Below are 25,631 nucleotides of genomic sequence, written 5' to 3'. Positions count from 1 at the left end.
ACCCAGAACTGGTGGTGCCCAGAATTGGATGCAATACTCCAGTTGAGGCTGAACCAGTGTTCTGCACAGATTTAACATAACTTCCTTGTTTTTGTACTCTATGCCCCTACTAATGAAGTCCAGGATGCTCTATGCTTTAGTAGCTGCTCCCTCAACCGGTCCTGCCACTTTCAATAATTTATGCACATATAGACCCAGGTCCCTCTGCTCCTGCACCTCCTTTAAAATTGTACCCTTTAGTTTATATTGTCTCTCTGCATTCTTTCTACCAAACTAAATCACTTCACACTTCTCTGCATTAAATTTCACCTGCCATTTATACACCATGTCTATGTCCTTTTGAAATTCTACACTCCTTAGTTCATAATACTTACAAGTTTTCTACCATCTACAAATTTTGAAATTGTGCCCTGTATACCAAGGTCTAGGTCATAAATATATGTAAGGAAGGGCAGAGGTTCTAACACTGACCCTTGGGGAAATCCATTATACACCATCCTCCAATCCAGAAAATAACCCTTAACCAGTACTCTCTGTTTCCTGTCACTCAACCAATTTCACACTCATGTTGCCCTTTTATTCCATTAGCTCCAACTTTGTTCACAAGTCTGTTGTGCAGCACTTTATCAAATGCCTTTTGGAAGTCTATGTACACCACCACATCAACATCATTAACCTCATCAACCTTCCCTGTTACCACTTCAAAAAACTCAAGGATGTTATTTAAACACGATTTGCCCTTAACAAGTCCATGCTGGCTTTCCTTAGCTAACCTGTATTTGTCCAAGTGACTATTAATTTTGTCCCAAATTATCGTTTCTAGAAGCTTTTCAACCACTGAGGTTAAACTGACTGACCTGTAGTTGTTGGGCTTATATTTACATCCTTTTTTGAACAAGGGAATAACATTTGCAATTCTCCAGTCCTCTGCACCACCCTGAGTCCAAGGAAAACTGGTGCCTCAGAAATTTCCACTCTAACTTCCCTTAGTAGGGGAACATCTAGGCAATAAAGACCATAATATAATATGCTTTAAAGATGATGGTAGAGAAGGACATAAGGATGGTGAAAACCAGGTTAATAGTTGGAGAAAAGCTGATTTAGAGGGGCTGAGAATAGTACTTGGGAAAATGGGCAACAATACTGGCAAACAACAATGTGAAACAACAGTGCGAAACATTTAAAATGGTGTTCAACAGGAAGTAAGAAAAATATATTCCACTATAAGGAAAGAACAAAGTAAACACTCGGGAGACTCCATGCAGGTAAAAAGGCATAATGGAATAACTGATGGTTATGAAAGAGGCATATATTAAGTATGCAGACAGCAGAGAAGTGCATGATAAGAGAGAATACAAAGAGGTTAGGAGAAAAGTCAAATACAATTAGGAAGGCAAAGAAGAAACATGAAAGTAAATTTTCAAGGAACATAAAACAACATGGTGAAACAACAGTGCGAAACATTTAAAATGGTGTTCAACAGGAAGTAAGAAAAATATATTCCACTATAAGGAAAGAACAAAGTAAACACTCGGGAGACTCCATGCAGGTAAAAAGGCATAATGGAATAACTGATGGTTATGAAAGAGGCATATATTAAGTATGCAGACAGCAGAGAAGTGCATGATAAGAGAGAATACAAAGAGGTTAGGAGAAAAGTCAAATACAATTAGGAAGGCAAAGAAGAAACATGAAAGTAAATTTTCAAGGAACATAAAACAACATGGTAAAATAGTTCATGGGCACATCAATAAAAAAGGAAGACTGTGATGGGAATAAGACCATTAAGGGGTAGGGAGGATAGTACCACAGGTACCAACAGAGAGATGGTAGAAATATTAAATTATTTCATCTTGATACTTACTAGGGTGATGAAACAGGTAATCATGGGCCTGAATTTCACACGCCCCCGCTGGCCGGGTTTTAGGCAGGGGAGTGGTGGGGTGGTGCAGAAACAGTGAAATTGAAGGAACGAGATTCCATCTGGGTTCCCACCCAACCTCGCAATGATTTTATGCAGAGATGGGCAAGGCCTTAGATTGGACACCCTTCCTTGCCCCAAATGAGGTCCTTAAGTGGCCAATTATTGACCATTTCCCACCTAGCCTCAATTTTTAGGCTGGCAGGAGGATTTACCTGGCGTAGCGGAAGCCCAAAAATGAATGGGCTTAGGCCTCAAGCAGAAAGTGGGGCGTGGGGGGAGGCGCCTCCATCAGAAGCCCTCTTCTGACCTTGGGTGCCTACCCCCATCCTGCCTCTGGACATCCCTCTCCCCAGTCTCTTCCCCAACACCCTGATCGCTGACTTTGCACCCCCAGGCCTTCCCTACCTTCCCCGCCCTGGGACCCCTTAAACTTACCTTGTCCTCTGGTCCTGGGACTTATGCTCAGGCATCTCCCTGAAGTTCCTCTTCAGTCTGCTGCAGCTCATGTCGCTGCAGACTGGACAGCTGCTAGCCGATCAGATTGGCCGGCAGCTCTCTAAGGTGGGACTTCCTCTTAAGTGAGGGACGGAAGTCTGGCCTGTAGCCAACTGATGCTCAATTCAGCGTGAAACGGCTACAGGGCACTCGGAGTGACTCTTCGGATGGCGGGAAAAGAAAAGATATAGAGGCACCAGAGATGGTGTAGAAAGGATTTACTAGGACGATACAAGAAATGCATGGGTATACTTTTCAGGAAAGGATTGATCATTTCTCTCTTGAAGAAAGACTGAGGGGTGACCTAATAGAAATCTTCAAAATTCTGAAAAGGTTTTGACAGAGTTGATCCTGAGAGATTTTTTTCCTCTTGTGGGAGAAAGCATAAATAAAAGCCATCAATGTAGGATAGTCACCAAGAAATCCAATAGGGAATTCAAAAGAAACTTCTTCACCCAAAGAGTGGTGAGAATATGGAACTCACTAACATGGAGTTGTTGAAGCAAATAGTATAGATGCATTTAAGGGGAAACTAAATAAACATATGAGGAAGTAGGGAATAGAAGGTCACAATGATAGATTTAGATGTGGAATGATAGGAGGAGAGTGCAGCATAAATACTGGCATGAACTGGGTGGGCTGAATGGCCTACTTCTGTGTCCTGTATACTATGTAATCACTATTCCTAGGCAGAACTTCTCTAGTCTCACCACAAACTGAAGTCCCTCATCTCTCTGGTATCATACCGGTAATTCTCCTCTGAACCCTTTCTAAAGCCTTGGCATCTTTTCTACAGTATGTTGCACCCAATTCTTCAACTGGGACTTAACCAGTGATTTACAAAGATTTAGCATAATTTCTGAATGAAAGGGGAAAAATTTGTAAGTTAGATCGAAGGCATGAAAACATTTAATTGTTAACACTTCCAAAATTGATCCAACTCTGCAGGTCAAAGATCAAGACAGTTTCAATGGGGTCATTTTTTGTTCACCCAATTGCCCTTTTATCAGCCATAAAATGTATTTTGTGGTGAGGAAAGGATGTGTAACTTTGATCCCTATTTCATTCATTGCCAGATTGACAGATATAAAATAAAATACCTTTATACTGCGCTGTGCAGCAGTACTAACCTCGGACTTCAAACTGTTGATATTCCTTCGTTTTAAGCAAAGGATGGGCAAAGCAGAACCATGGAACTTGTGTGCGAAGTCGAGGAAGCAGGTAATGTGTCAGGAATCCAACTGTCCCAGCCAAAGCATACAACACAATACCAAGAAAGGGCTGAAATCAAGAAAGACAATTAATTAGAATCAAGAGGTGGTTATCAAAATAATCCAAAAGCAATTCTGAATCTATAGCTTAACTTGAATAGCCAGTCAGTTTTCACAATTACAGGTTCTGGCCTTTGTTTTATATGTCCTCGATTATTGGTGTGGCTGCTGTAGAAATTATACTGAATGATGATCATGGAAGAGAGCAGCAAACCTGGAAGATAATGATGCACCCCTGTACTCTCTAACCCACTCTGCCTCTTGCTCCAGCAATATGTCCATTTTAAAATTGTTACCCTCTTGGTATGTTGCCTCCCTGGTGCGAGGGTAAAGGATATCATAAAGCAGGTGTAGGATATTCTGTAAAGGGACAATTATCAACCAGAATTATGATCCATATTGGAAATAATTACATAGGTGGGAAAGTGTTCAGGTCCTTCAGGCAGAGATTCTGGAACTAGGAAAAAGGTAAAACAAAAGGATGTCAAAGATAGTAATCTCAGGACTACTCCGAGTGCCACATGCTAATGAATATAGAAGTAGGATGATAGTGCAGGTAAATGTACGGGTGGAGAAGTGATGCAGGAGGGAGGGTTTCAGATTCTTGGAGCAATGGAACTGATTCTGGGGGGAGGGGGCACCTGTACGATATGGACAGGTTGCACATGAACAAAGGAGGGACTAATGTTCTCACTGAGAACACAATACTGTTGGGCAGAGTTTAATCTAATTTGGCAGGGGAACAGAATATAGCAGAAAGGAGAATCAGAGGACAAAGAGAGATATAAACAGCATGAAGATTAGAAATATCCCAAAAATTGCAAGAACCAGATTGAGGAAAATAGCAAAAGTGACAAAGGAAATATTCAATTCTATGTACGTTAATGTCTGTAGTGTAATTAATAGGGTTTGTGAGTTGCAGGCAAAACTTGCTGAATCTATTTGACTTGAGTTGAGGAACAGGAGGGAGCTGTTACATTGTTGGGAATTTGTTTTTAATAGAGCTCCAGTGAGAAGGAGATAGATGTGCAAATGTCAAGCCCATGAGACAAAAATAGAATAGTAATATTAGGAGACTTTAATTACCTTAAAGATTGAGAAAAAACAGTTTTAAGGGTAGGGGAGAACAGGAATTTCTGATATGCAGAACTACTCGATCAATATATCTCCATTACACAAGGAAGGAAGTAGTGCTGGATCTGGTTCTGACTAATGAAGTAGGGTAATGGAGCGTGTTACAGTAGGAGATAATCCAACTAACAAGGACTACAATATAATTTGGTTTGAAGTAATCAGGAAAAATGCTCAACTAGGGAAGAGCTAAATTCAAAAATGACCTACAACAGGTGAATTGGAAAAGGCAATTGCTGGGTAAAGCAGTAACAGAACAAAAGGGCAGTCAGGGTAAAGATAGTTCAGGTGCAAACCAGGCATATTCTTTTGAAGGGAAAAGATATTCAAAGCTAATGTGCCCTGGATGACAAAGAAAATAAAAGTTAAAAATAAAACAGAAAAAGGAAGCTTATGACAAATGTCAGGAGCAAGATTCAGGGACTAACCAGGAAAATTATGGAAAGTACAGGAGGGAATTAATAAAGTTAGCACAGGAGCTGGCAAGAAAAGATTAGCAGGCAACTTTAAATTGAGCCCCAAAACATTTTATACAGATATAAAGTGTAAGTAATTTGTTTGGAAAAATATTGGGGCACCAAAAGGGAAATCTTCATTCAGAAGCAGAGGACATGGCTTAAATGAGTACTTTGCACCTATCTTAATAAAGGAAATGGATGTTGTGAGTTGTGCTAAAAAAAGAGGGGAGTTATGAACAGGATAATAACAGTAACAGAAGATGTACTAAAAGGATAACCAATACAGTAAATTGGTAAGTCTCCTGGCCCAGGAGGATGCATCCTAGGTTGCTGAAAGTAAAAATCACAGAGGTGCTGGTCACATTCTTTCAATCCTTATTGGATACAGAAATAGTACAGAGGACTGAAGAGTTACTAGTGTGATATCACTATTCAAGAAAGGAGAGAGGGATAAACCAGGAAACTACAAGCCACTGAGCCTAACATCAGTGGAGGGGAAGTTATTGTAAACCATTATCAAGGACAAAATAAACTTTGGGTTTGTTGAAGGTGAATTCTCGGGATCGCTAATTGAGTGAATTTTTTGATGAAGTAGCAAAGAAGGATTTTCAAAATAGTACAGTAGATGTTTTATATACAGACTTTCAGGAGGCATTCAACAAAATGCCACATGCAAGGCTCATTATGAAGCCAGAAACCCATAGAATTAAGGGGAATGTGCCATTATGGATACAACATTGACTTAGACAAATTAGGCAAAATGAGGCAAAGGATGGTGGTGGATGGCTATTTTTCAGACTGAGGTGGTTTATAAGTGGTGATTTGCCAAGGGACTGTTTTGGGTCCGTACTTTTAGCAATTTATATAAATGACTAGCCTTGGGTGTAGGAAACGGCATTATAAAGTTTGTAGATGATACAAAACTTGGAAAAGTAGATGATCATGGTGAGGCTGGTTATAGAATTCAGGATGGCAAAAGGATGAAATGGGCAAAAGTATGGCTAATGGAGTTCACTGCAGAGAAATGTGAAGTGATACACTTTTGATGGACTAATATAGAAAGACAGTGTACTATAAATGGCCTGAATCTGATAACGTGTAGATGAGCAGAGGGAGACCTTGGTGTGCATATGCACAACTCCTTAAAGGCGGTAGGGCAAGCTGATTAGGTGGTTAAAAAAGCATCTCGGTTTCTGGAACTTATAAATAGAGGAATACAATATAAAAGCAAAAAGATCATGCTAGAACTTTATAAATCACTAGTTGGCTCTCAACTCTGGAGTATTGTGGACAATTATGGATACCACACTTTAGGGAAAATGTAATGGTATAGGAAAGTGTAAAAAGGAAGTCTATCAGCATGTTACCAGGGATGACAGATTTCAGTTATAAGGAGAGGTGGAAAAGTTAGGACTGTTCTCCATGGAACAGGGAAGGTTAAGAGGAAACTTAATAGAGGTTTTCAAGATAATGAGAGGTTTTGAAAGAATAGGGGAAAATATTCTCTTTGGTGACCGGGTCAATAACCAGAGGTCACTGATTAAAGTCTTTGGAAATGATCTGGAGGAGAGGTGAGGAGAAATATTTTCATACAGACACTTATCAAGATCTGGAACTCTCTACCTAAAAAGATGGTGGAAGCATATTCTGTTAATATTTTAAAAAGGGAATTGGAAAGATACTTGAAGATGAGAAAATTACAGGTTTAAATACAAAAGGCAGGCTTAAGGGGGAAGTATCGCTAGGAATACAAAATTAGCTTAGTGACAGAAGGTGAAGGGTGGTGGGGATGGCTATTTTTTGGACTGAGTGGTGATTTGCAGTGGTGTTCCCTAAAGCAGAGTTTTGGGTCCATTACTCCATATTTGATTCAAAGAGCAACCACAGGCACCATGGGATAAGGGACCTCATTCTGTACTGTGAGTTTCTAGGATTCTGGATCAAATCCCTCCGTGGTCTCACCGCCTTCCCCGAATCCCTCCCCAGCCATGCCACCCTGTTTTCTGTGCAGTCCTCCTGCCCTGCCCTACAATCTTCAGAGATCTTGGCATTCCTACAACTCTGGTCTCTTGCGCAACCTGGGCAGCCCTGCCTTCAGCTTCCTAGGCCCTAAGTCTACAATTCCTTTCCTAAACAACTCTGCCTCATTACTTTTCTACCCATTTGAAGTGGCTCCTAAATACCAATCTTTGGCTGAACATTTGGTCAGCAACCTAATACCTCCTTATTTGGCTTGGTGCCAAATTTTATTTGCTAATGCCCCAGTGATGTTCCTTTGGACTTTTAACTACATTAAAGGCACTATATAAATATAAGTTATGGTTGTGCTACTGCAGTATTGTCCAATACATTAGCTACTAGCTCATGTGGCTAACTGAAATCCAGATGCTGCTAATTGGATTTCTGACTAATAAATAAAAATGAGTAATATACACCATCACTGGGCATGTGATCTCAATACTCACGTTTGTATATGATATATATATGTGAACTTTAACCTTTTTATGTGTTTGTTGGTATAATGATAAGATGGAAAGCAGAGTATGAGCATTTCTTGATCATTGCGAATGCTTTATTTGCTTGTTACTGAATGGTGGTAGATGTTTGATAAGTAAATATACATGTGAAGCACATTTACCTGTTTTGTGTATATGACATCTTCTGAAATTAGTGCAAGTGGCTGAAATGCTCTCACAGTAGCTACACATGTGGCTCATCAACAATTTCTACACTGGAGTCTCCAGGAATTAAAGATTAACCTTCTGATCATTTCTGGGAGCAACCCAGGAGGAAAAATCATAAAGTAGTTTCAAGAAATGCTTGCTTTTTCATCCTCTTTGAACACAGGGAAACTGCTGTTTGATTGACAGTAAGGAATCACCCAACTGGGGAAAGGAGAATGTAGTTGTTTTTTGGTAGTCTGTGTGAAGGCAAGGTGTCATGGGGATGTACACGTCGGGCAACCAAAGGCAGGAATGTGGGAATGGAGCACGGCAAGATGGACGTGTTGGGTTACTAATGGCAGGAGTGTGGGGCAGGCAGTTCATGCGATGAAATCTGCTAGAATACATCCAGCTGGTGATTCTGTTGCTGGGCTACAAAGCAAGCAGCAAGGAGTGGGCCTTGTGTCCTTGCTTCTAAATCCTCATCATAGTTCAAGTTCTAAGGTCAAGGTAACATCTAGATAAAATTCTGCCAAGATTCAAAATTTCACCACAGACAGAAAGGGGAAATTGGGGGGTTAGTCTACTGAGCAACAATCGCAAAGCAAAATCCTGGGACCAGGTTACCATTTTGTCCTCTCTGAGGAAACTAAAAACCATAATTAAAAAGTAAACCTAAAGTTAAACTTGGAAGCTACATAAAACAAATTGGGATACTAGGGAGTCAAATAAGCCTTTCTTTTCTCAGACAATAAATGCGCAATCAAAGCTGCCCCCAGCCAAAAGGGAGGCCCAGCTGATGATAAAGGTTACAGAACACAAATTGTTGACATCATCACCAGCAGTCACTAGGAGACAAGAAATGTACAACTTATCTGCCATTAACAGTAACTTTGATTTAGTCCTTCAGAATAGGAATAAGAGAACAGGAAGAGGCCATTCATCCTTTGGAGGCTGTTCCACCATTCAATTAAATCAAGCCAATCTGTAAATTAATCCCATCTACCCATCTTCGTTCCATAATCCTTTACACCCTGACCTAACAAAAATCTACTTTGAAACTTTCAATTGATCCCCTGTCTCAACAGTTTTTTGGAGGAGAGAGTTCCAGATTTCCATTATTCATCCCTGAGCAGCCTAGCTCTAATTTTAAGACTGGTGTCCCCATACCGGGACACTCCACAGGATGAAATTGGCTTTCTCTATTTGCCCCACTGAACCTTTTATATTCAAGGGAATGATCTTTTCATAAAATCCTAGGCTATTACTGGTGAGGAAGAGGTGTTGGAATATCCAATGCGGTGATGGAAGGAGGTATTTGTGCTCATGAAATTTAGCAGGGCTAGCTGCATTACAGAAGGCAGTATTGGGCAATCTCAGAGCAGATGCCAAGTAAAACTCCCCCTATCCTATACAGCCACTTTCTTCATTCATTCCAACCTCAAAAAACAGCTTCTATCAACTCTTGGTTTTCCACATCGAACACTTAACATGACCAGCTGAGTTAGTTTTTGCGAACTTTTGCGAACCTTAAGTTTTGTTTCATAACTCACGTATGTAGGAAATGGGCTAAGAGTAGTATATTCACTTAAGACACTTGCTGGTGAAAAAGAGTACCTTTCAGGTCAATAAGGGCTGGACACAATTCTAACTGAGGGAAATCAGGATAAAGGGATAAGGCTCTGACCAGTTGGGCCACTCAGCTCAAAAATGGTAGTTTTTAAAGTATCTATTCATGGACTGCTGTAAACTTTTTAAGAATAAATTTTCAGGAACATTTTGATTAACATTTAGCTGTTTAATCTTGTATGAGCAAGTCTCAAAGTTATGCTATTAAATACAAGGGAAGTCCTTTGATAAATGTTATAAAATTACAATGTTCTGTTTTAAAAGTTTTCCTCTGGTCTCTTTAGTTTTGCAGGTTCTTCAATTTAGCAAGTGTAGTTTTCACCCCCTGTACTTTAGCAGAAATGGCTCAAACATGTCCATATGGTGTTAAAGCTCTTGTTCAAGAGCTACCATCAATAAATTCAACTGATCCTTATTCATTTTGAAAATATTAGGCTGTAACACATTAGCCAAAACAGCTGAAGTGCCAACATGGAAGAACAACAGTCAGTATGAACATATACCTTCAATGAAAGGAAAACAGTAGTTGCACTGATTGCAAAGGTTAGAAGGGTAATTACTGCACACATAATAAGATCAGACTTCAAGACTTCTCTCTGCAAAGACACAAATACATTTTAGCATTATCTGAAACAAAAACAATTCCAGATGTTATGTTTTAAACCTATTGAACAACATAAGAACGTAAGAAATAGGAGCAGGAGTAGACCATGCGGCCCCTTGAGCCTATACCATCATTCAATACACTCATGGCTGATCTTCTGCCTTAACCCCACTTGGCTGCCCATTCTCCTCATCCCTTCATTCCTTGAGACACCTAAAATCTATCTATCCCAGCCTTAAATATACTTCAACAATGGAGCATCCACAACCCTTTGGAGTAGGCAATTCCATTGATTCACAATGCTCTGAGTGAAAAAAAAATCTCCTCATCTCAGTCCTAAATGATTGACCCCTTAACCTGACAGTGTTGTAAATTCTCCAACCAGGGGAAACAGCTGCTCAGTGTCTACCCTGTCAAGACCCTTCAGAATCTTATATGGTTCAATGAGATCACCTCTTATTCTTCTAAACACCACATAGATAAGCTCATTTTACTCAGCCTTTCATACAAAATAGGAACAGAAGTAAGCCAATCAGCCCCTGAAGCCTGCTCCACCATTCAAAAAGCTCATGGCTGATCGGTTCGTGTTTTGAATTCCACATCCCCAATTACCCCTGACAGCCTATGATAACCTTACCTAACAAGAATCTATCTACCCCACCTCCACTGCCTTCTGAGGCAGAATGTTCCAGAGTCATGCAACCCTCAGAGAAAAAAAATTCTTCTCAACTCTGTCCTTTAATGGCAACCCTTAATTTTAAAATAGTGCCTCCTAGTTCTAGACTGACCCACAACAGGAAACATCTTTTCCACATCCACCTTGTCAAGACCATTCAGGATCTTAAATACTTCAATCAAGTAACCCCTCACTCTTCTAAACTCCAGTGGAAAGAAGCCCAGGCTGTCTAACCTTTGCTCATAAGCCAACCCACTCATTCCAGGTAACAATCTGGTAAACCTCCTCTGAACTGCCTCCAACGCATTTACATCCTTCCTTAAATAAAGAGACCAAAACTGCACACAGTATTCGAGATGTGGTCTCACCAATACCCTGTATAACTGAAGCATATCATCCTTACTTTTATCTTCAATTCCTCTCATAATAAAGGATAGCATTCCATCAGCTGTCTTAATTACTTGCTGTACCTGCATACTAACTTTTTGTGACTCATAAACTACAACATCTAGGTCACTCTGCACCTCGGAATTCTGCAGCCTTCTCCATTTAATTCTTCCTGCCAAAGTGAACAACTTCACATTTTCCCACATTATACTCCATCTGCCAGATGTTTGCCCATTCACTCAACCTAGCTATATCTGTCTATAACCTCCTTACATCCTCTTCAACATACTTTCCTACCTATCTTTGTGTCATCTACAAATTTAGCTACCATGGCTTCGCTCCCCTCATCTAAGTCATTGGTGTAAATTGTAAAAAGTTGAGGCCCCAACCCAACATAGCACAACTCTCTCATCCCAGGAACCAATCTAGTGAATATTCGTTGTACCATCTTCAGTGTAAGTTTATCTTTCCTTAAATATGGAGACCAAAACTGTGCACAGTACTCCTGGTGTGGTCTCACCAAAGCCCTGTATAATTGTAGTAAGACTTCCTTAGTTTTATACTCCAATCCTCTTGAAAAAAGAACATGCTATTTGCCTTCCTAATTGCCTGTTGTACGTGCATAGTCCCGTTCTATGTTCTTTGTCCAAGAACACCCAAGTTTACATTTAGATGTTCCATAGTCTCTTCGTCTATGTTGTTAGTATAGTTTGTAAGTAGCTAAGGCTCCAGCACTGATTCTTGTGGCATTCCACGAGTTACAGCCTACCAATTTGTAAATGCTCTGTTTATCCCTACTGTCTGCATCCTGTCCACTTACCAACCTTGCATCCAAGCTAATATACTACCCTCAATTAAATGAGAACTTATCATGCGTATTTTGTACCCTATTAGTTACATTCTCAAAAAACAAATACATTTGTCAAACTTCCCTTTCGTAAAACCATGTTGATTTTCTCTGATCATACAATGATTTACTAAATGTATTTTTAAGACTTCCTTAATAATAGATTCCAGCATTTTCCTGATGACTGTTATCAGGCTAACTAGCCTGTGGTTCCCTATTTTCTCTCTCTCTCCCTTTCTTGAATAGCTATATTACATTTACTTTCAATCTGCTGGCACCATTCCAGAATCTAGAAAATTTTAGAAAATCATAACTAGCACATCCACTGTCTTTGCAGCTACCTCTTTTAGAATCCTAGGGATGTAGGCCATCAGGTCTTGGGATTTTTTGGCTTGTAGTCCCTTAAGTTTCTCCAATAACTTTTCTCTGTTGATATTAATTGCTTTAAATTCCTCATTCTTATTAGCCCCTTGCTTACCTTTGATTTCTGCTACATAATTTATGTCTTCTATTGTGAAGACAGACAAAACATTTGTTCAATGTCTCTGCCATATCCTCATTCTCCATGATAGTTTCTCCTGCTTTGCCTCTAAGACACCAACATTTAGTTTAGCTACTCTCCTTTTTATATTCTTGCAAAACCGCTTACAATCTATTTTTATATTCCTGGCTAGTTTACTCTTGTATTCTATTTTTCCCCTTTTTATGAACTTTTAGGTTGTTTGCTGGTTTCTTAAACAGTCACAATCCTCAGGCTTACTACTATTCTATAAGCCTCTTTTTTTCTTCTAATACTATCCTTAACTTCCATTAAACCACAGATGGATCTTTCTTGTTGAGTTTTATTTTTAAATTATTTTAAATGTATTTTTGTTTAACATTGTGAATTGTTTCTTCAATGTTTTCCATTGTTTATTTACTCCCACACATTTTAGTCTATTTACCTAATCAACTTTAGACAGCTTTCCTCTCATAACTATGTAATTGGCTTAGTTTAAGTTTAATATTCTTGTTTGGGACTGAAGTACATCGTTTTCAAACTTAATGTAGAATTCAATTGTACTATAATCACTTTTTCCCCATGAAATTCTAATTAAATCCACCTCATTGCACAATACTAGATCTAAAAAAGCTTTGTCCCGAGTTCGTTCCATAATGTATTGTCCCAGGAAACTGTCATGAAAGCATTCTACAAACTCATTTTCCAGACCATCTTTGCTAATCACTGTTTTCCCCTTATATTGGTATTCTTGCGAAAAGTCCTGATGAGTGCAAGGTGAAAAGCTTAGACATGTCTCTTAGTTCTGCAATGCTCAATTTGATTTGTCTGGTTATACATTAAATCTAATATACTTCCATTGACCACCAATCTGGAGAGCTCAAAATGCACCCTTTATGTTAACCTGTTAAAAGTATAAAGTAAGGAGGCCATTTAGCAGACGTGCTTATGCCAGTCTTTTGTAAGAACTATCCCCTTAATTCCACTCCTGCAAAGTGCTTAGCCCTGCAATTTTTTTTTCTTTTCAAACATACACTTAATTCCAAAGTCAGTACTCAGAGGACACAGAATTAAGATAATCAGCAAAAGAACCAGAGGGAGATAATTTTTTTTTGCACAGTGAGTTGTTATAATTCGAAATGCACTGCCTATAAGTGGTGGAAACAGATTTAATAGAAACTTTCAAAAGAGAATTAGATAAATACTTGAAAAGGAAAAAAAAATCATGGGCTATGAGGGAACATTACAAGCTCTCCAAGTGAAGGGTTTTTTAGATGCCAATACTGTTCAGTTACTGGAAGCCCAGCATTTCTAGGCTGCACCAATCCAGATCCATGCCGTGTGTGTAAGATGCCCCAGGTGTTGCCGTAGCAGGTCTGAACATTCCTGTGAGTTAGACACTTCTCCGTTGGGGGAGTCCTCATTAGTCAAACAACACCTAGAGGCAGAGACTTGGAGAAACAAAATAAAAACAGGAAATGCTCGCAATGTTAATTCTGTTTCTCTCCACAGATGCTGCCAGACCTCTGAATATTTCCAGCATTTTCTGCCTTTACTTCCAGTTTTCAGCATCCATAGAATACTGCTCTTGACTTGAAGAAACAAGCCATTCTTGGGCAGGACAGTATGAGGAGAGGACTCCTCCTGAACCTTGTGGCAGATCCTTGGCAAAATGGAAAAAGGAGCATCCTCCTCCGAGGAACTACCAGAACTAGAATTGCTGATAGAGACAATAAGGCGTAATTCAGCCACATGAGCCTGTTCCACAATTCAACAAGGCCATTGTTAATCTTATCTTGTCATCTACCTGCCTTGGTTCTGCAATCCTTAATACTCTTACCAAACAAAAATCTATAATCTCAGTTTTGAACTTTTCAATTGATCCCCCAGTCTCAACAGCTTTTTGTGAGGGATATTTCCAGATTTCCAATAATTTTTCTGTGTAGAACTGCTTTCTGACATCACTTCCAAATAGCCTAACTCTAATTTTAAGGTTATAACTTGTTGTTCTAGGCTTCCCTATGGAGGAAATAGTTTGTCCCTATCTACTCTATCAAATCCTTTTATCATCTTAAACACCTCAATTAGCTCTTTATTAGCCCTTTAATCTTCTTTGCTTAAGTGATTACAAACCAAGCCGATGCAACCTACTCTTTTAGCCCTTTTTGTCCCTATAACATTCAGTTTTCGATTCTGAAATAAAACTGCAGTCTTTTGTTCTGAAAACAAGTTAGGAGATTCAGCTCTACAATATAATTTAAGATATTTTATTTCAATGCATCAAAACAGCACTGTTGTCAAATTATCACACATTGATGATTAACTGTTGGAAAGAACATGTACCACAGAATTCCTCAGTTTTTCAGGAAGAACATCCTTGTTTTCTGACAGAGGATGCTCAGGATTCTGGACTTCCAATTCATTGAACAGCTTGGAGCGAATGAGAGACCTGTAGTGAAATAAAACACCCAATCACATAGCAACATGGCAATGCAAACCTGTTTATGTAATCCCCTTTAATTCATTAGTTTTATATTATTATTAGCTTTTATACAAAAGAGTTCCAGATTTCCACTACCCCTTGTGTTGCATTGAAAGGTCAGCGTCTTGAAATGTTAACTCTGTTTCTCTCTCCACAGATGCTGCCAGATCAGCTGAGTATTTCCAGCGTTTTCTGCTTTTATAGCAATTACCTTGCTTGCAAAACAGAGCCACCCCTGCCCCCTTCTATTTTCACTGATGCAGCCATTAGCAATTTAACCTGGTGAGCCAATCTGATCCAGGATCAAAAATTCCTTTAGGCAAACAGGCATCTGAAACCTGCTTTTACTTCTCAATCAGTAACAACTGCGAGAACTCTGATCAAAAGGACTTACATCAACACTGCCGGTTCACTGCTTTGTCTGCTGAGGTGGTAGGAACAAGCAACTAGCAGTCCACAGTAAGCAGAAAATAGCACTGGAATATGCTGTGTATCCCATGGTCTCTGCAATAAAAAGAACTAAATCACAGAGCCACATCCCCACTTTTCATTAAATGTCCAATAGCACTTTACTATTTTATACTATGAGAGGAATCTTTAATTTAAAAGATCCTCAACTACATAGTTAGGCTCAAGGACCTGGGTCGATTTATTTTAGAGCACTGTAGACTTAAGAGGTGACTGGATCATAACTCTAAAACAATCAAAGGGCTAGATAGCATCTCTATTGGTAGATGATTCTAGTTTAATAGTATTTAGAAGGAGCAGAGGATAGGAGTTTAAACTGTGTAGGAATAGTAGACTGAATGTTGAGCTGTCCTTCTTTGCTCAGAGACTAGTAACGCATTGCTGGTTAGTAGGTGCTGATTCTCTATACGTCTTCAAGAGGGAACTAGACCAGTTCCTAACTGGGGCAGAGATCATGTCATATGGAAGGTGAGTGACTTTGTAGATAAGACTTACACCCTGCAATCTCCTGGATTGGTTGCAAATGCCTGAGGATTCTCATCACTCTCTGGGTAAGAAGTTTTCATCTAAATTCCCTAGTTGATTTTTTGCTGACTACCTTATATAGATGGGTTCTAGTTTTTCTCTTCTTCACAAGTGAAAACATTTGATTTGTGTCTGCTCTATCAAAATCTTTCATAATTTAAAAAATCTCTATTAGGTCACTCCTCAGTCTTCTCTTTTCAAGGGGAAAAGAACCCAGCCTGTTTATCATTTCCTGATAAATATACCCCCTCTACTGCCATTTCTGGTGTCATCTTTGTAATTCTTTTTTGCACACCATCTCCAGTGTCTCTATGTCTTTTTTTTTATATAATATGGCAATTTACACCCCTCCTGATCCACATGCCAGGGTGACCAATTATCCCTTATTTTATGGGATTGTCCGCATCTGAGTCCACTGTTCAGTGCCCTGGGGTGCATGGTGCTGGGATGCTATTTGTCCCATAATTCAGTCCTTTAAATTTTGAGCGTGCGCAGTACCTACTCTCTGCCTGTTTGCTTACTCTCACAGCCCTAGCAGACATATGAACTTATGAGTCAAGAGCAGGAGTAGATCTTTCAAGCCTGCTCCACCATTCAATAAGATCATGGCTGATCTGACTGTAACCTCCCAGCTAACCCCAGTAATCTTTCATCCCCTTGTTTATCAAGATTCTATCTACTTCTGCCTTGAAAACATTCAAAGACTCTGCTTTCACTGCCTTTGGAGGAAGGGAGTTTCAAAGACTCAGTATCCTCAGAAAAAAACTCTTCTCATCTCTGTCTTAATTGGGCGACCCCTTCTTTTTAAACAGTAATCCCTAGTTCTAGATTCTCCCACAAGAGGAATTATCCTCTCCACATCCACCCTGTCAAGACCCCTCAGGATCTGAGGCGCCCCTCACAGCGCTGGAGGCTCATCCCACCCCTGTACTTTTTTCCCGGGAGTTGGTCTCCCTGCTATATGCCCCCTGATCGATTTACACCCCCTCCAATTTACACACCCTCTAATTTAGAACTCTCCCAATTTACACACCCAATGATAAACACCCACCCCCCAATTTACAACCCCTTCCTTGTTTACACCCCGATTTAAATCCCTCCGAATTACACTGCTCCTGACTTACACCTCCTGATTTAAGCCCCTCCCAATTTACACTGCTTCCAATTTACACCCCTCCCGATTTACACCCCCTGATTTATACGCCTCCTAACTTACACCCTTCACAATTTACACCCCCTCCAATTTACACCCAGTGTGTTAAAACCATCCTGGTTTACATTCTCCCTAATTTAAACCCCTCTTGATTTACACTCCTCCCGATTGACACAGCTTACATTGACTTCAATGGAAAAGCTAGTCAGGCTTGGTGTAAAACCAGTGGGCAATTTACTATTGTCCATTTCCCACTACCATTTAAGATTTATTTCACCCCCACTTGCTGGAGTTTTTTGGTGCAGTAACAGAGAGGATTTATGAAGACCATGTTGCTGGTGAGGTACATGGACTTCCAAAAGGCATTTGATAAAGTGTCACACAACAGATTTGTGAGCAAAGTTAGAGCTCATGGAATAAAAGGGACAGTAGCAACATGGATACAAAATTAGCTGAGGTACAGGAAACAGAGGGTTAATGGATGTTTTTTGGAGAAAGGTTTATGTGGAGTTCCCCAGGGGTTGGTGTCAGGATCCCTGCTCTTCCTGGTATATATTAATGGCCAAGACTTTGTTTTACAGGACACAATCTCAAAAAATGTAGATGAGACAAAACTTAGAAGCATTGTGAATTATGAGGAGGATAGTGAAGAACTTCAAAAGTTTGGTGGAAGGGGCTGACAAGTGCCAAATGAAATTTAATGCAGAGAGGTGTGAATTGATTCATTTTGACAAGAAATAAAGGATACAATTCTAAAGGGGGTGCAGGAGTCGAGGGACCTGGGTGTATATGTGCATAAATCATTGAAGGTGGCAGGACAGGTTTAGAGAGCATTTAATAAAGCACACAGCATCCTAAGCTTTATTAATAGGGGCATAGGGTATAAAGGCAAGGAAGCTATATCAAGCTTGTAAAGAACACTGGTTCAACTTCAACTGGAGTATTGTATCCAGTTCTGCGCACCATACTTTAGGATGGATGTGAAAGCATTGGAGAGGGTGCAGAAAAGATTCATGAGAATGGTTCCAGGGATGAAGAACTTCAGTTACATAGATAGAGAGGAGAAATTAGGACTGTTTGCCTTAGAGATGAGAAGGTTGAGTGGAGATTTAATAGAGATATTCAAAATCTCGGTGGGTCTGGACAAGAAAATCTGTTCCTATTGGTGAAGGATCAAGAACCAGAAGGCACGGATTTAAGGTACTTGACAAAAGAAGCAATGGCAACATAAGGAAAAACCTTTTCATGCAGCAAGCGGTTAGGACCTGGAGTGCACTGCCTGAGGAGTATGGTGGAGGCAGATTCAATCGACCCATTCAAGAGGAAATTGGATTATTAGCTGAAAAGGAAGAATGAGCAGGGCTACGGGAAGAAGATGGGGGAGTGGCTTCTTTGGCAAGCCAGCACAGACATAACGAGCCAAATGCCCTCCTTCAATGCTGTAACTATTCTGTGATTCACTTAAGCTTCAACAACATTACTGTTTCAGTTTATTTCTGTTTGCTGACTATACTTCCAGTTGCTTCCAAATTAGCTTTCAGCTCAAACATCCAATTAACAGCTTACCTTTACTGTGCCAATACATAAAGCATACAGCAGCGATACAGCAAGTAAACTGCGGGAAAAGCCATACAGTGATGAGATTAGCCCTGTCGCAGCTGAAAGACACAGGTATTATGCATATTATTTTATTGTTAAATGTCACAAATTCCTCCACAGTCAATAATCAGCACACCATCCCCTCTAGTTTAAAAAAAAACACAGGCTGCAAGTTCCTCCAAGGCCACATTTCTCCCTGTCCTTATGAAACAAAGGTGCACAAGTAAACCCAAGAGATAAAAACCAAATAGGCTTGTAAATTGCAAATGAATTGGAATGTAGATAAGTGTGAGTTGTGCATTTTGGTAGGAAGAATAAAGAGGCCACATAGTTGCTTGAATGATAAGTGTCTAAATGGGCTAGAGAAGCAGAGGGATCTGAGAGTTCTGATACACAAGTCATTAAACAGGTTAAGGCCATAAAAAAGCAAATCTAGCACTAGGGTTCATTTTTAGAGGGATAGAATTGAGAAGCACAGAACCAATGCTAAACTTATACATGAACCTTTATTAGACCACACTTGGAATACTGTGTACAGTTCTGCTCTCCATTTTATAAAAAAGATATAGAAGCACTGGAGAAATTACAAAAAAATACTTACATGGATGATATTACATCTGGGAATCTAAAACGAATCAGGAAAGATTGAACAGGATGGGGCTCTTTTCTCTAGAAAACAGAAAACTAATAGGTGACCTGATAAAAGCATTTTAAAATTATGAAAAGGGTTAATGGGATAGATGTACAGAAGATGTTTCTATTTACAGGTCAGAGCAAAATTAGGGGTCATAAATATAAGATAGTCATTAATAAATCCAATGGAGGAAATTCTTTATTCTACCACAGGGAGTAGATGAGGTGTACAGCATAGATGTATTTAAGGAGAAGCTAGATAAGTACAAGAGTGAGAAAGTAATAGATGAATATGATTATAGGGTGAGATAAAGTAGGGTGGTAGGGGCTTCTTGTGGAGCAAAAAGACCAACTTGGATCTGCTGGGCTGAATGGTTTGTTTCTATGTTGCATTTTCTATGTTATTCTATTAAAAGAATCTAATATCAAATACACAGAGTCAGTCCACAATTAAAAAGCACATGGTATACAGGAAAAGACTGCCATTTAATGACAGAAAGAGAAATCACGTTGATTACAGATTCTTACTGGACTAACTGGGAATAATTCTCTGCAGTCCCCAATTATTCACTGCCTCTAGTTTGTTACTGGCTTAATAACGGAGAAGGAATAGATCAATTCGTCCCAGCAGTAATAACCCAAATCAAATGAGATTTTATGATACTGACTGGTTGCAGTTTGGAAGTGGCTCTGATTAAAACTAGAAGCAGCTGGGGAGGGAGGGGGTGGTTATCCAGGCAATAGGCTGAGGAAAGAAATGATACAGACATCAGTTACTGCATTGCAGACCAATGGGGCAAGCAAGAGAAGAATATTGGCAGTACTCGAGAGTTCAACACTTCAAGAGGATGCTGTGATGAAACATACCTCTGAAGCCTACAGAACAAGTGATTAATTAAGTTTGTCTCTATACTTTATGAAGGTGTAGACTCAGGGATGATTCGACAGACTTTTGTAAAATAATGAAGGAACTAGATGATGCTTATGTAGACCAATTATTTTGTCTGATGATGCTCAGGAGGAACAGGGGTGATGCTTATAAGTTATGCAAAGGCATATCTAGGTTGTATGTTAGATAGTTGTTCTTTTCCCTGGGAACAGTGGATCCCTGGAGCAGGCTGCCAGCTGGCGCACTGAACACCAATATGCTGGATTCCTTCAAGTGAGAGGCGGATCTGTTTCAAGGCTGGCATGACGATCACAAGAGGTTGGTATCTGGTAGTGTAAATCAGGGTCAGAGTGATCTCTGGCACTAGTGTCCATTGCCTAAGGGGGAGGTATTTTTCAGTTTCCTTTTACCATAATTGGCTAAGGTTTTAAATGTTCTCTAGTCACTCCCAGAAGATCACATGATTCCAGGTGAGGTGGGGAGTATCTGTATTAAGAAGCATAAAGCATCACAACTGTGTGGGGTAGGTTGGATGGACCCGAGGGTATTTTCCTATCTTCTATTCTTATATATCCATATGCTTAGAACAAATCAGCAGCATATCATGAGAATTAGAGGTTGTCCAGTACATAAAACAATAAACACAAGGCTGCATTCCTCTTACATTATCCCCATAGTAATGACTGTCGCCTTGCAAATGCAGAGATCATACAACGGGAGACAAAATTTATCTTGCTAAATTTTTGGTGACAGTTTTCTCTCCTCCTCACCAAATGATGGTTCTATGCTGAGGTCCCATAACACAGGTGTCAGCACTTTCTCCTTGAGGTCATTATTCAAGTGTGAGCCTGATTACTGAGGCACACAGGGCATCTCAGCAGTGTCCATCCCTGCCCTCCTCTGAAATCCACACGCTTGTCCCTTTGGCAAGGCTTGCTTAGTGCTCATTAAGATCAAGACATCTTGTCAAATATCCCCCCCCCCTCCTAATCCATGACATCTGATGTAACACCAACTAATTCACTGATCTTACCCATCAAAACAGGTGGTGTGCTATTTAAACAGGCTTGGTGGAAAATTTATTCAAATCTCACGGAAACCGAAAGCAATTATCACTTGCTTATAAACACGTATCTTAAATTAGTTTCAACCCAGGAATATATATTTTAGTCTGAAATACTTGTAGCTTTTGATCTGATTTTTTTACAATTAAAAGCAGAAAAGAAAACTTGTGTGATACATACCAGATCCCCCAAAGATGTGCATGTCTATTTGTTCCAGCAAGTATGTGAAAAAAGTATTAATTTGTGGAAGAAGACCGAGTAGGAAAATGACGGGGAAACACTGTGTGAACCCTGTAACAGAAGAGAGGACATGGTGAGGGAAACAGGAGTAGAGAACACAGTGAGGGCACAGAAATAGAGGACACAGTGAAGGCACAGGAATAGAGCACACAGCGAGGGAAACAGGAACAAAGAACACAATGAGGGAAACAGAAATAGAAGACGCAACGAGGGCAACAGGAATAGAGAACACAGCGAAGGCAACACAAGATAGGACACAGCGAGGGCAACACGATAGAGAACACAGTGAGGGCAACCATGAGAGAGAACACAGCAAGAATAGCATGAGAGAGAACACAGCAAGAATAGCATGAGAGAGAACACAGCAAGAATAGCATGAGAGAGAATACAGCGAGAATAGCAGGAGAGAGAACACAATGAGGGCAACAAGGGGAAGAACACAGTGAGGGCAACAGGAGTGGAATCATAGAACAACATAGGAAGAGGTCCTTTGAACTGATGGTGCCTGTATTGGCCCTTTGAAAGACTGTCCAATTTAGTCCCACACGTCAGCCTTTTCCTTATAACCCAGAAAATTAGAACTCTAAGTACATGTCCAATTGCCTTTTAAAAATTCCTATGGAATCTTCCTATGCATATTTTTCAGCAGTGGTCACTGGATGGCAATCAGGAGGAGGAACTGTGGCTGTTCTTTCTCTGTACCCTGAGGGCCAGCACACATAGTTCAAATACATCCTTTTTCAGCTGAGATCAATTTCTTTAGCCCAGCATAGGACCAAATCCAGGACCTTTTTGTTCTGTCAGGGCCAGTATTTTACCAAACCGTGCAGCTAAATACTATATGTCATTTTAAACAATTGATGCAACTGAGAAAAGACATCCAATGTTTATTTGAAATCTGTCAGTTTGTACTGAAATATTCCCTAAGTAATCACAACATTATTGTTGCCCAGCAGCTGTTAATGGCCCTAGGCCCATTCCTTTGTTCTATAATATCTGCATTGTCAGTTAATAGCCATAAAGAAATGGTTGCAATGGGTATGTGGAACAGTGAATAACCAAGTGAAACAATTATTGATTGCACATGGAGAAATTAATGCTTGATTGTAGAGCCTTAAGAGGAAGACAAATAGGTAAAAGAACTTGTAATTTTGTGAGTTAATTCTCTTTACAGTTGAGAACTGAGAATTTGAGATGTGTTAGTAGGATGTAAAGGAACCTGGGATAAATACAGTAATGTGTCCATAACCTGTCAATAGCTGTATTCTTGGATATTCTCAGGAATAGAAGACACAGTAAAGGTAATGGGAATAGAAGACACAGTGAAGGCAGCAGAGACAGTGAAGGCAACAAGAGAGAACACAATGAGGGCAACAGGAGTAGTGGACAGAGCAAGGGCAGCAGAAATAGAGGAGGGCACAGTGTGGGAATAAAGGATGCAAAAGGGCAACAGGAACAGAGAACACGGTGAGTTTCAATAAAGTTTGCTTCACTGTTCCATCATATGAAATACTAAGCAAATGCTGAACTGTCAGAAGGGCAGTGATGAAGAATTACTACAGTGACAGAGGGACAGTACCAAGGAAGCGCTAGAACATAAGAACATAAGAAAATAAGAAACAGGAGAAGCGGCCATTTGGCCCCCTCAAGCCTGCTCCGCCACTCACTAAGATCATGGCTGATCTGACTGTGGCTTTAACTCCACTCTCCTTTGTGGATCAAAAATCTGTCTAACTCAGCCTTGAATATATTCAATGGCCCAGCTCCATTGTTCTCTGGGGTAGTGAATTCCAAAGATTAACAACCCTCTGAGAGAAGAAATTCCTCCTCATTTATAGCTTAATTACGAGACCCCTTATTTTGAAACTGTGTCCCCTAGTTCTAGATTCCTCCACAAGGGGAAACATCCACTCAGCATCTACCCTGTCAAGCCCTCCCAGAATCTTATTTCAATAAGGTTATTATTATTTCAATAAGGTCATCTTATTTTTCTAAACACCAATGAATATGAGCGCAGCCTGCTCAACCTCTCCTCATAAGACAATCCCTTCATCCTAGGAATCAACCTGGTGAACCTTCTTTGAACTGCCTCCAATACAAATACATCCCACCTTAAATAAGGAGACCTATTTTTATACTCTATCCCCTTGAATAAAAGCCAACATTCCATTTCACTTCTTAATTACTTGCTGTTCCTGCATGTTAATTTTTTGTGATTCATGTGCGAGGACATCCAGTTCCCTCCATACCACAGCATTCTGCAGTCACTCTATATTTAAATAATATTCTTCTTTTCTATTCTTTCCACCAAAGTGGACAACCTCACACTTTCTGACATTGTACTCCACGCAATAATTTTTTGCCCATTTACTTAACCTATTTATGTTACTTTGCAGACTCTTTGTGTCATCCTCACAAGTTATTTTCCCGCCTATCTTTATATCAGCAAATTTAGCTAAAAGACACCAGGTCCTTTCATCCAAGTCATTAGTATTGGTTGTAAATAGTCAAGGCGCCAGCACTGATCTCTGCAGCACCACAGTTTGCCAATCTGAAAATGATCCATTTATCCCAATTCTCTGTTTCCTGTTAGTTAGCCAATGCTCTATCCACACTAATATATTACTTTGTGTGGTAGCCTTTTATGTGGCATCTTATCAAATGCCTTTTGGAAATCCAAATACATTACATCAACTGGTTCCCCTATATCTACCCCACTTGTTGCAACCTCAAAGAACGCTAATAAATTTGGCAAAGATCATATCCCTTTCATAAAACCATGCTGATTCTGGTTGATCGTATTATGATTTTCTAAATGTTCTGCTCTACTTCCTTAATAATGGATTCTCGGGTTTTCCCAAGGTTGTGTTTATTTGTGCCGCGACACCAGGGGAGCATTTCCTGCATGAAACTAGTTCGCGATCATCCACTCAGCCTGTCAATGGTGGGCTGTGTTTGCCGCCACCGGGTGCCAGGAACCTCATTGTAATAATTAGCATATCATTAATAGGCCTGCCCGCCGGAATTGTCCCCTCCCCCCCCGCTGGATCTTCCACCCACATCGGCGGGAAAACAGACCGACCTGTTTCACAGCAGCACATAAGCAACGTGCATTTGGCAGGCTGCACTTTGCTCAGGACTTCATTTGTTTGCCTACCTTGCTTCTGTCAGAACTCACAGTCATCAGTGCCAGGCTTCACAGACAGCACCTCATCACTTTTAGGGAGGCTCACAGCAGGACTCTATCTATCAGATCAGCCATATGTCGGTGGCTTTTCAATGGCTGCAGGGCAAGGTCTTGCTTGGTGGAGGGGGAGAAGTGGCTTCAGGTAAGGGAAAAGGCTGCAAACAAGGGCTGTACTGGGGAAGGAGGGTATTCCAGGGGGTGCATGGGGTACATGTTGATCCGTGCAAGTGGGCTCAAGATGGTGAGGGCTGAGGAGGTAGCCTCCAGAGGAGATGAGGTCAGATGGGCATGTGAGGGTATCTGGGTGTGAGAATGGGTGGTGATGTTCCTTGAGCTGGCAGTGATTGAGATGCTAGTGAACGTGTGATGGGCTTGAGTATGTGAGTTTAGAGTGATGAGATGGTTGCCATACCCTAGCTGGCACAGATGAGATCATTCCTCCTCTATCTGCATTGGATGGCTAACCTCTTCTGTGCAGCATTGGCACTGATCACCACTGCCATCGCCTCCCAAGCCTAGTTGGTCATGCCACTGCCCATCCTGCGGCCAGAGTGGGGGTAGAGGACATCGCGGCAGGCCTCCACGGTGTCCAAAAGGCATTCCAGTGATGCATCACTTAAACCTGAGGGCTGCAATCTTTTTGCCTTTTGTGGATATCTTCCCTGCAGTAGTTGTGCGCTGGAAGCACTGAGATGTGTGCGCGCTGCTTTACTTTAAATAAGGCACCCGGCGTGATGAAGCAACGGGGTGATGGTGGGGCAGATGAATGAGAGCCCGCCCACTGTGGGAACGGCGTGTTTCCCAGGA

General features: G+C 40.4%; 1 protein-coding gene across 1 annotated transcript in view; it reads right to left on the bottom strand.

The window, feature by feature from the left end:
• Positions 1–25,631, bottom strand: part of pcnx2 (pecanex 2) — a 215,934-nt gene that overhangs the window by 102,290 nt on the left and 88,013 nt on the right. The window contains exons 15-20 of the mRNA XM_041188107.1: positions 21,578–21,688; positions 18,779–18,870; positions 15,461–15,570; positions 14,928–15,033; positions 10,075–10,167; positions 3,550–3,700 (exon numbers count right to left, since the gene is read on the bottom strand). Of these exons, the coding sequence (XP_041044041.1) occupies positions 3,550–3,700; positions 10,075–10,167; positions 14,928–15,033; positions 15,461–15,570; positions 18,779–18,870; positions 21,578–21,688 (663 nt within the window). The remainder of the gene's footprint in view (positions 1–3,549; positions 3,701–10,074; positions 10,168–14,927; positions 15,034–15,460; positions 15,571–18,778; positions 18,871–21,577; positions 21,689–25,631) is intronic.

Source organism: Carcharodon carcharias, chromosome 5, assembly GCF_017639515.1.
Source record: "Carcharodon carcharias isolate sCarCar2 chromosome 5, sCarCar2.pri, whole genome shotgun sequence".
Classification (NCBI taxonomy): Eukaryota; Metazoa; Chordata; class Chondrichthyes; order Lamniformes; family Lamnidae; genus Carcharodon; species Carcharodon carcharias.
Note: the sequence above shows the minus strand (reverse complement) of the source record. Positions and strands in the feature narration are given on the sequence as shown.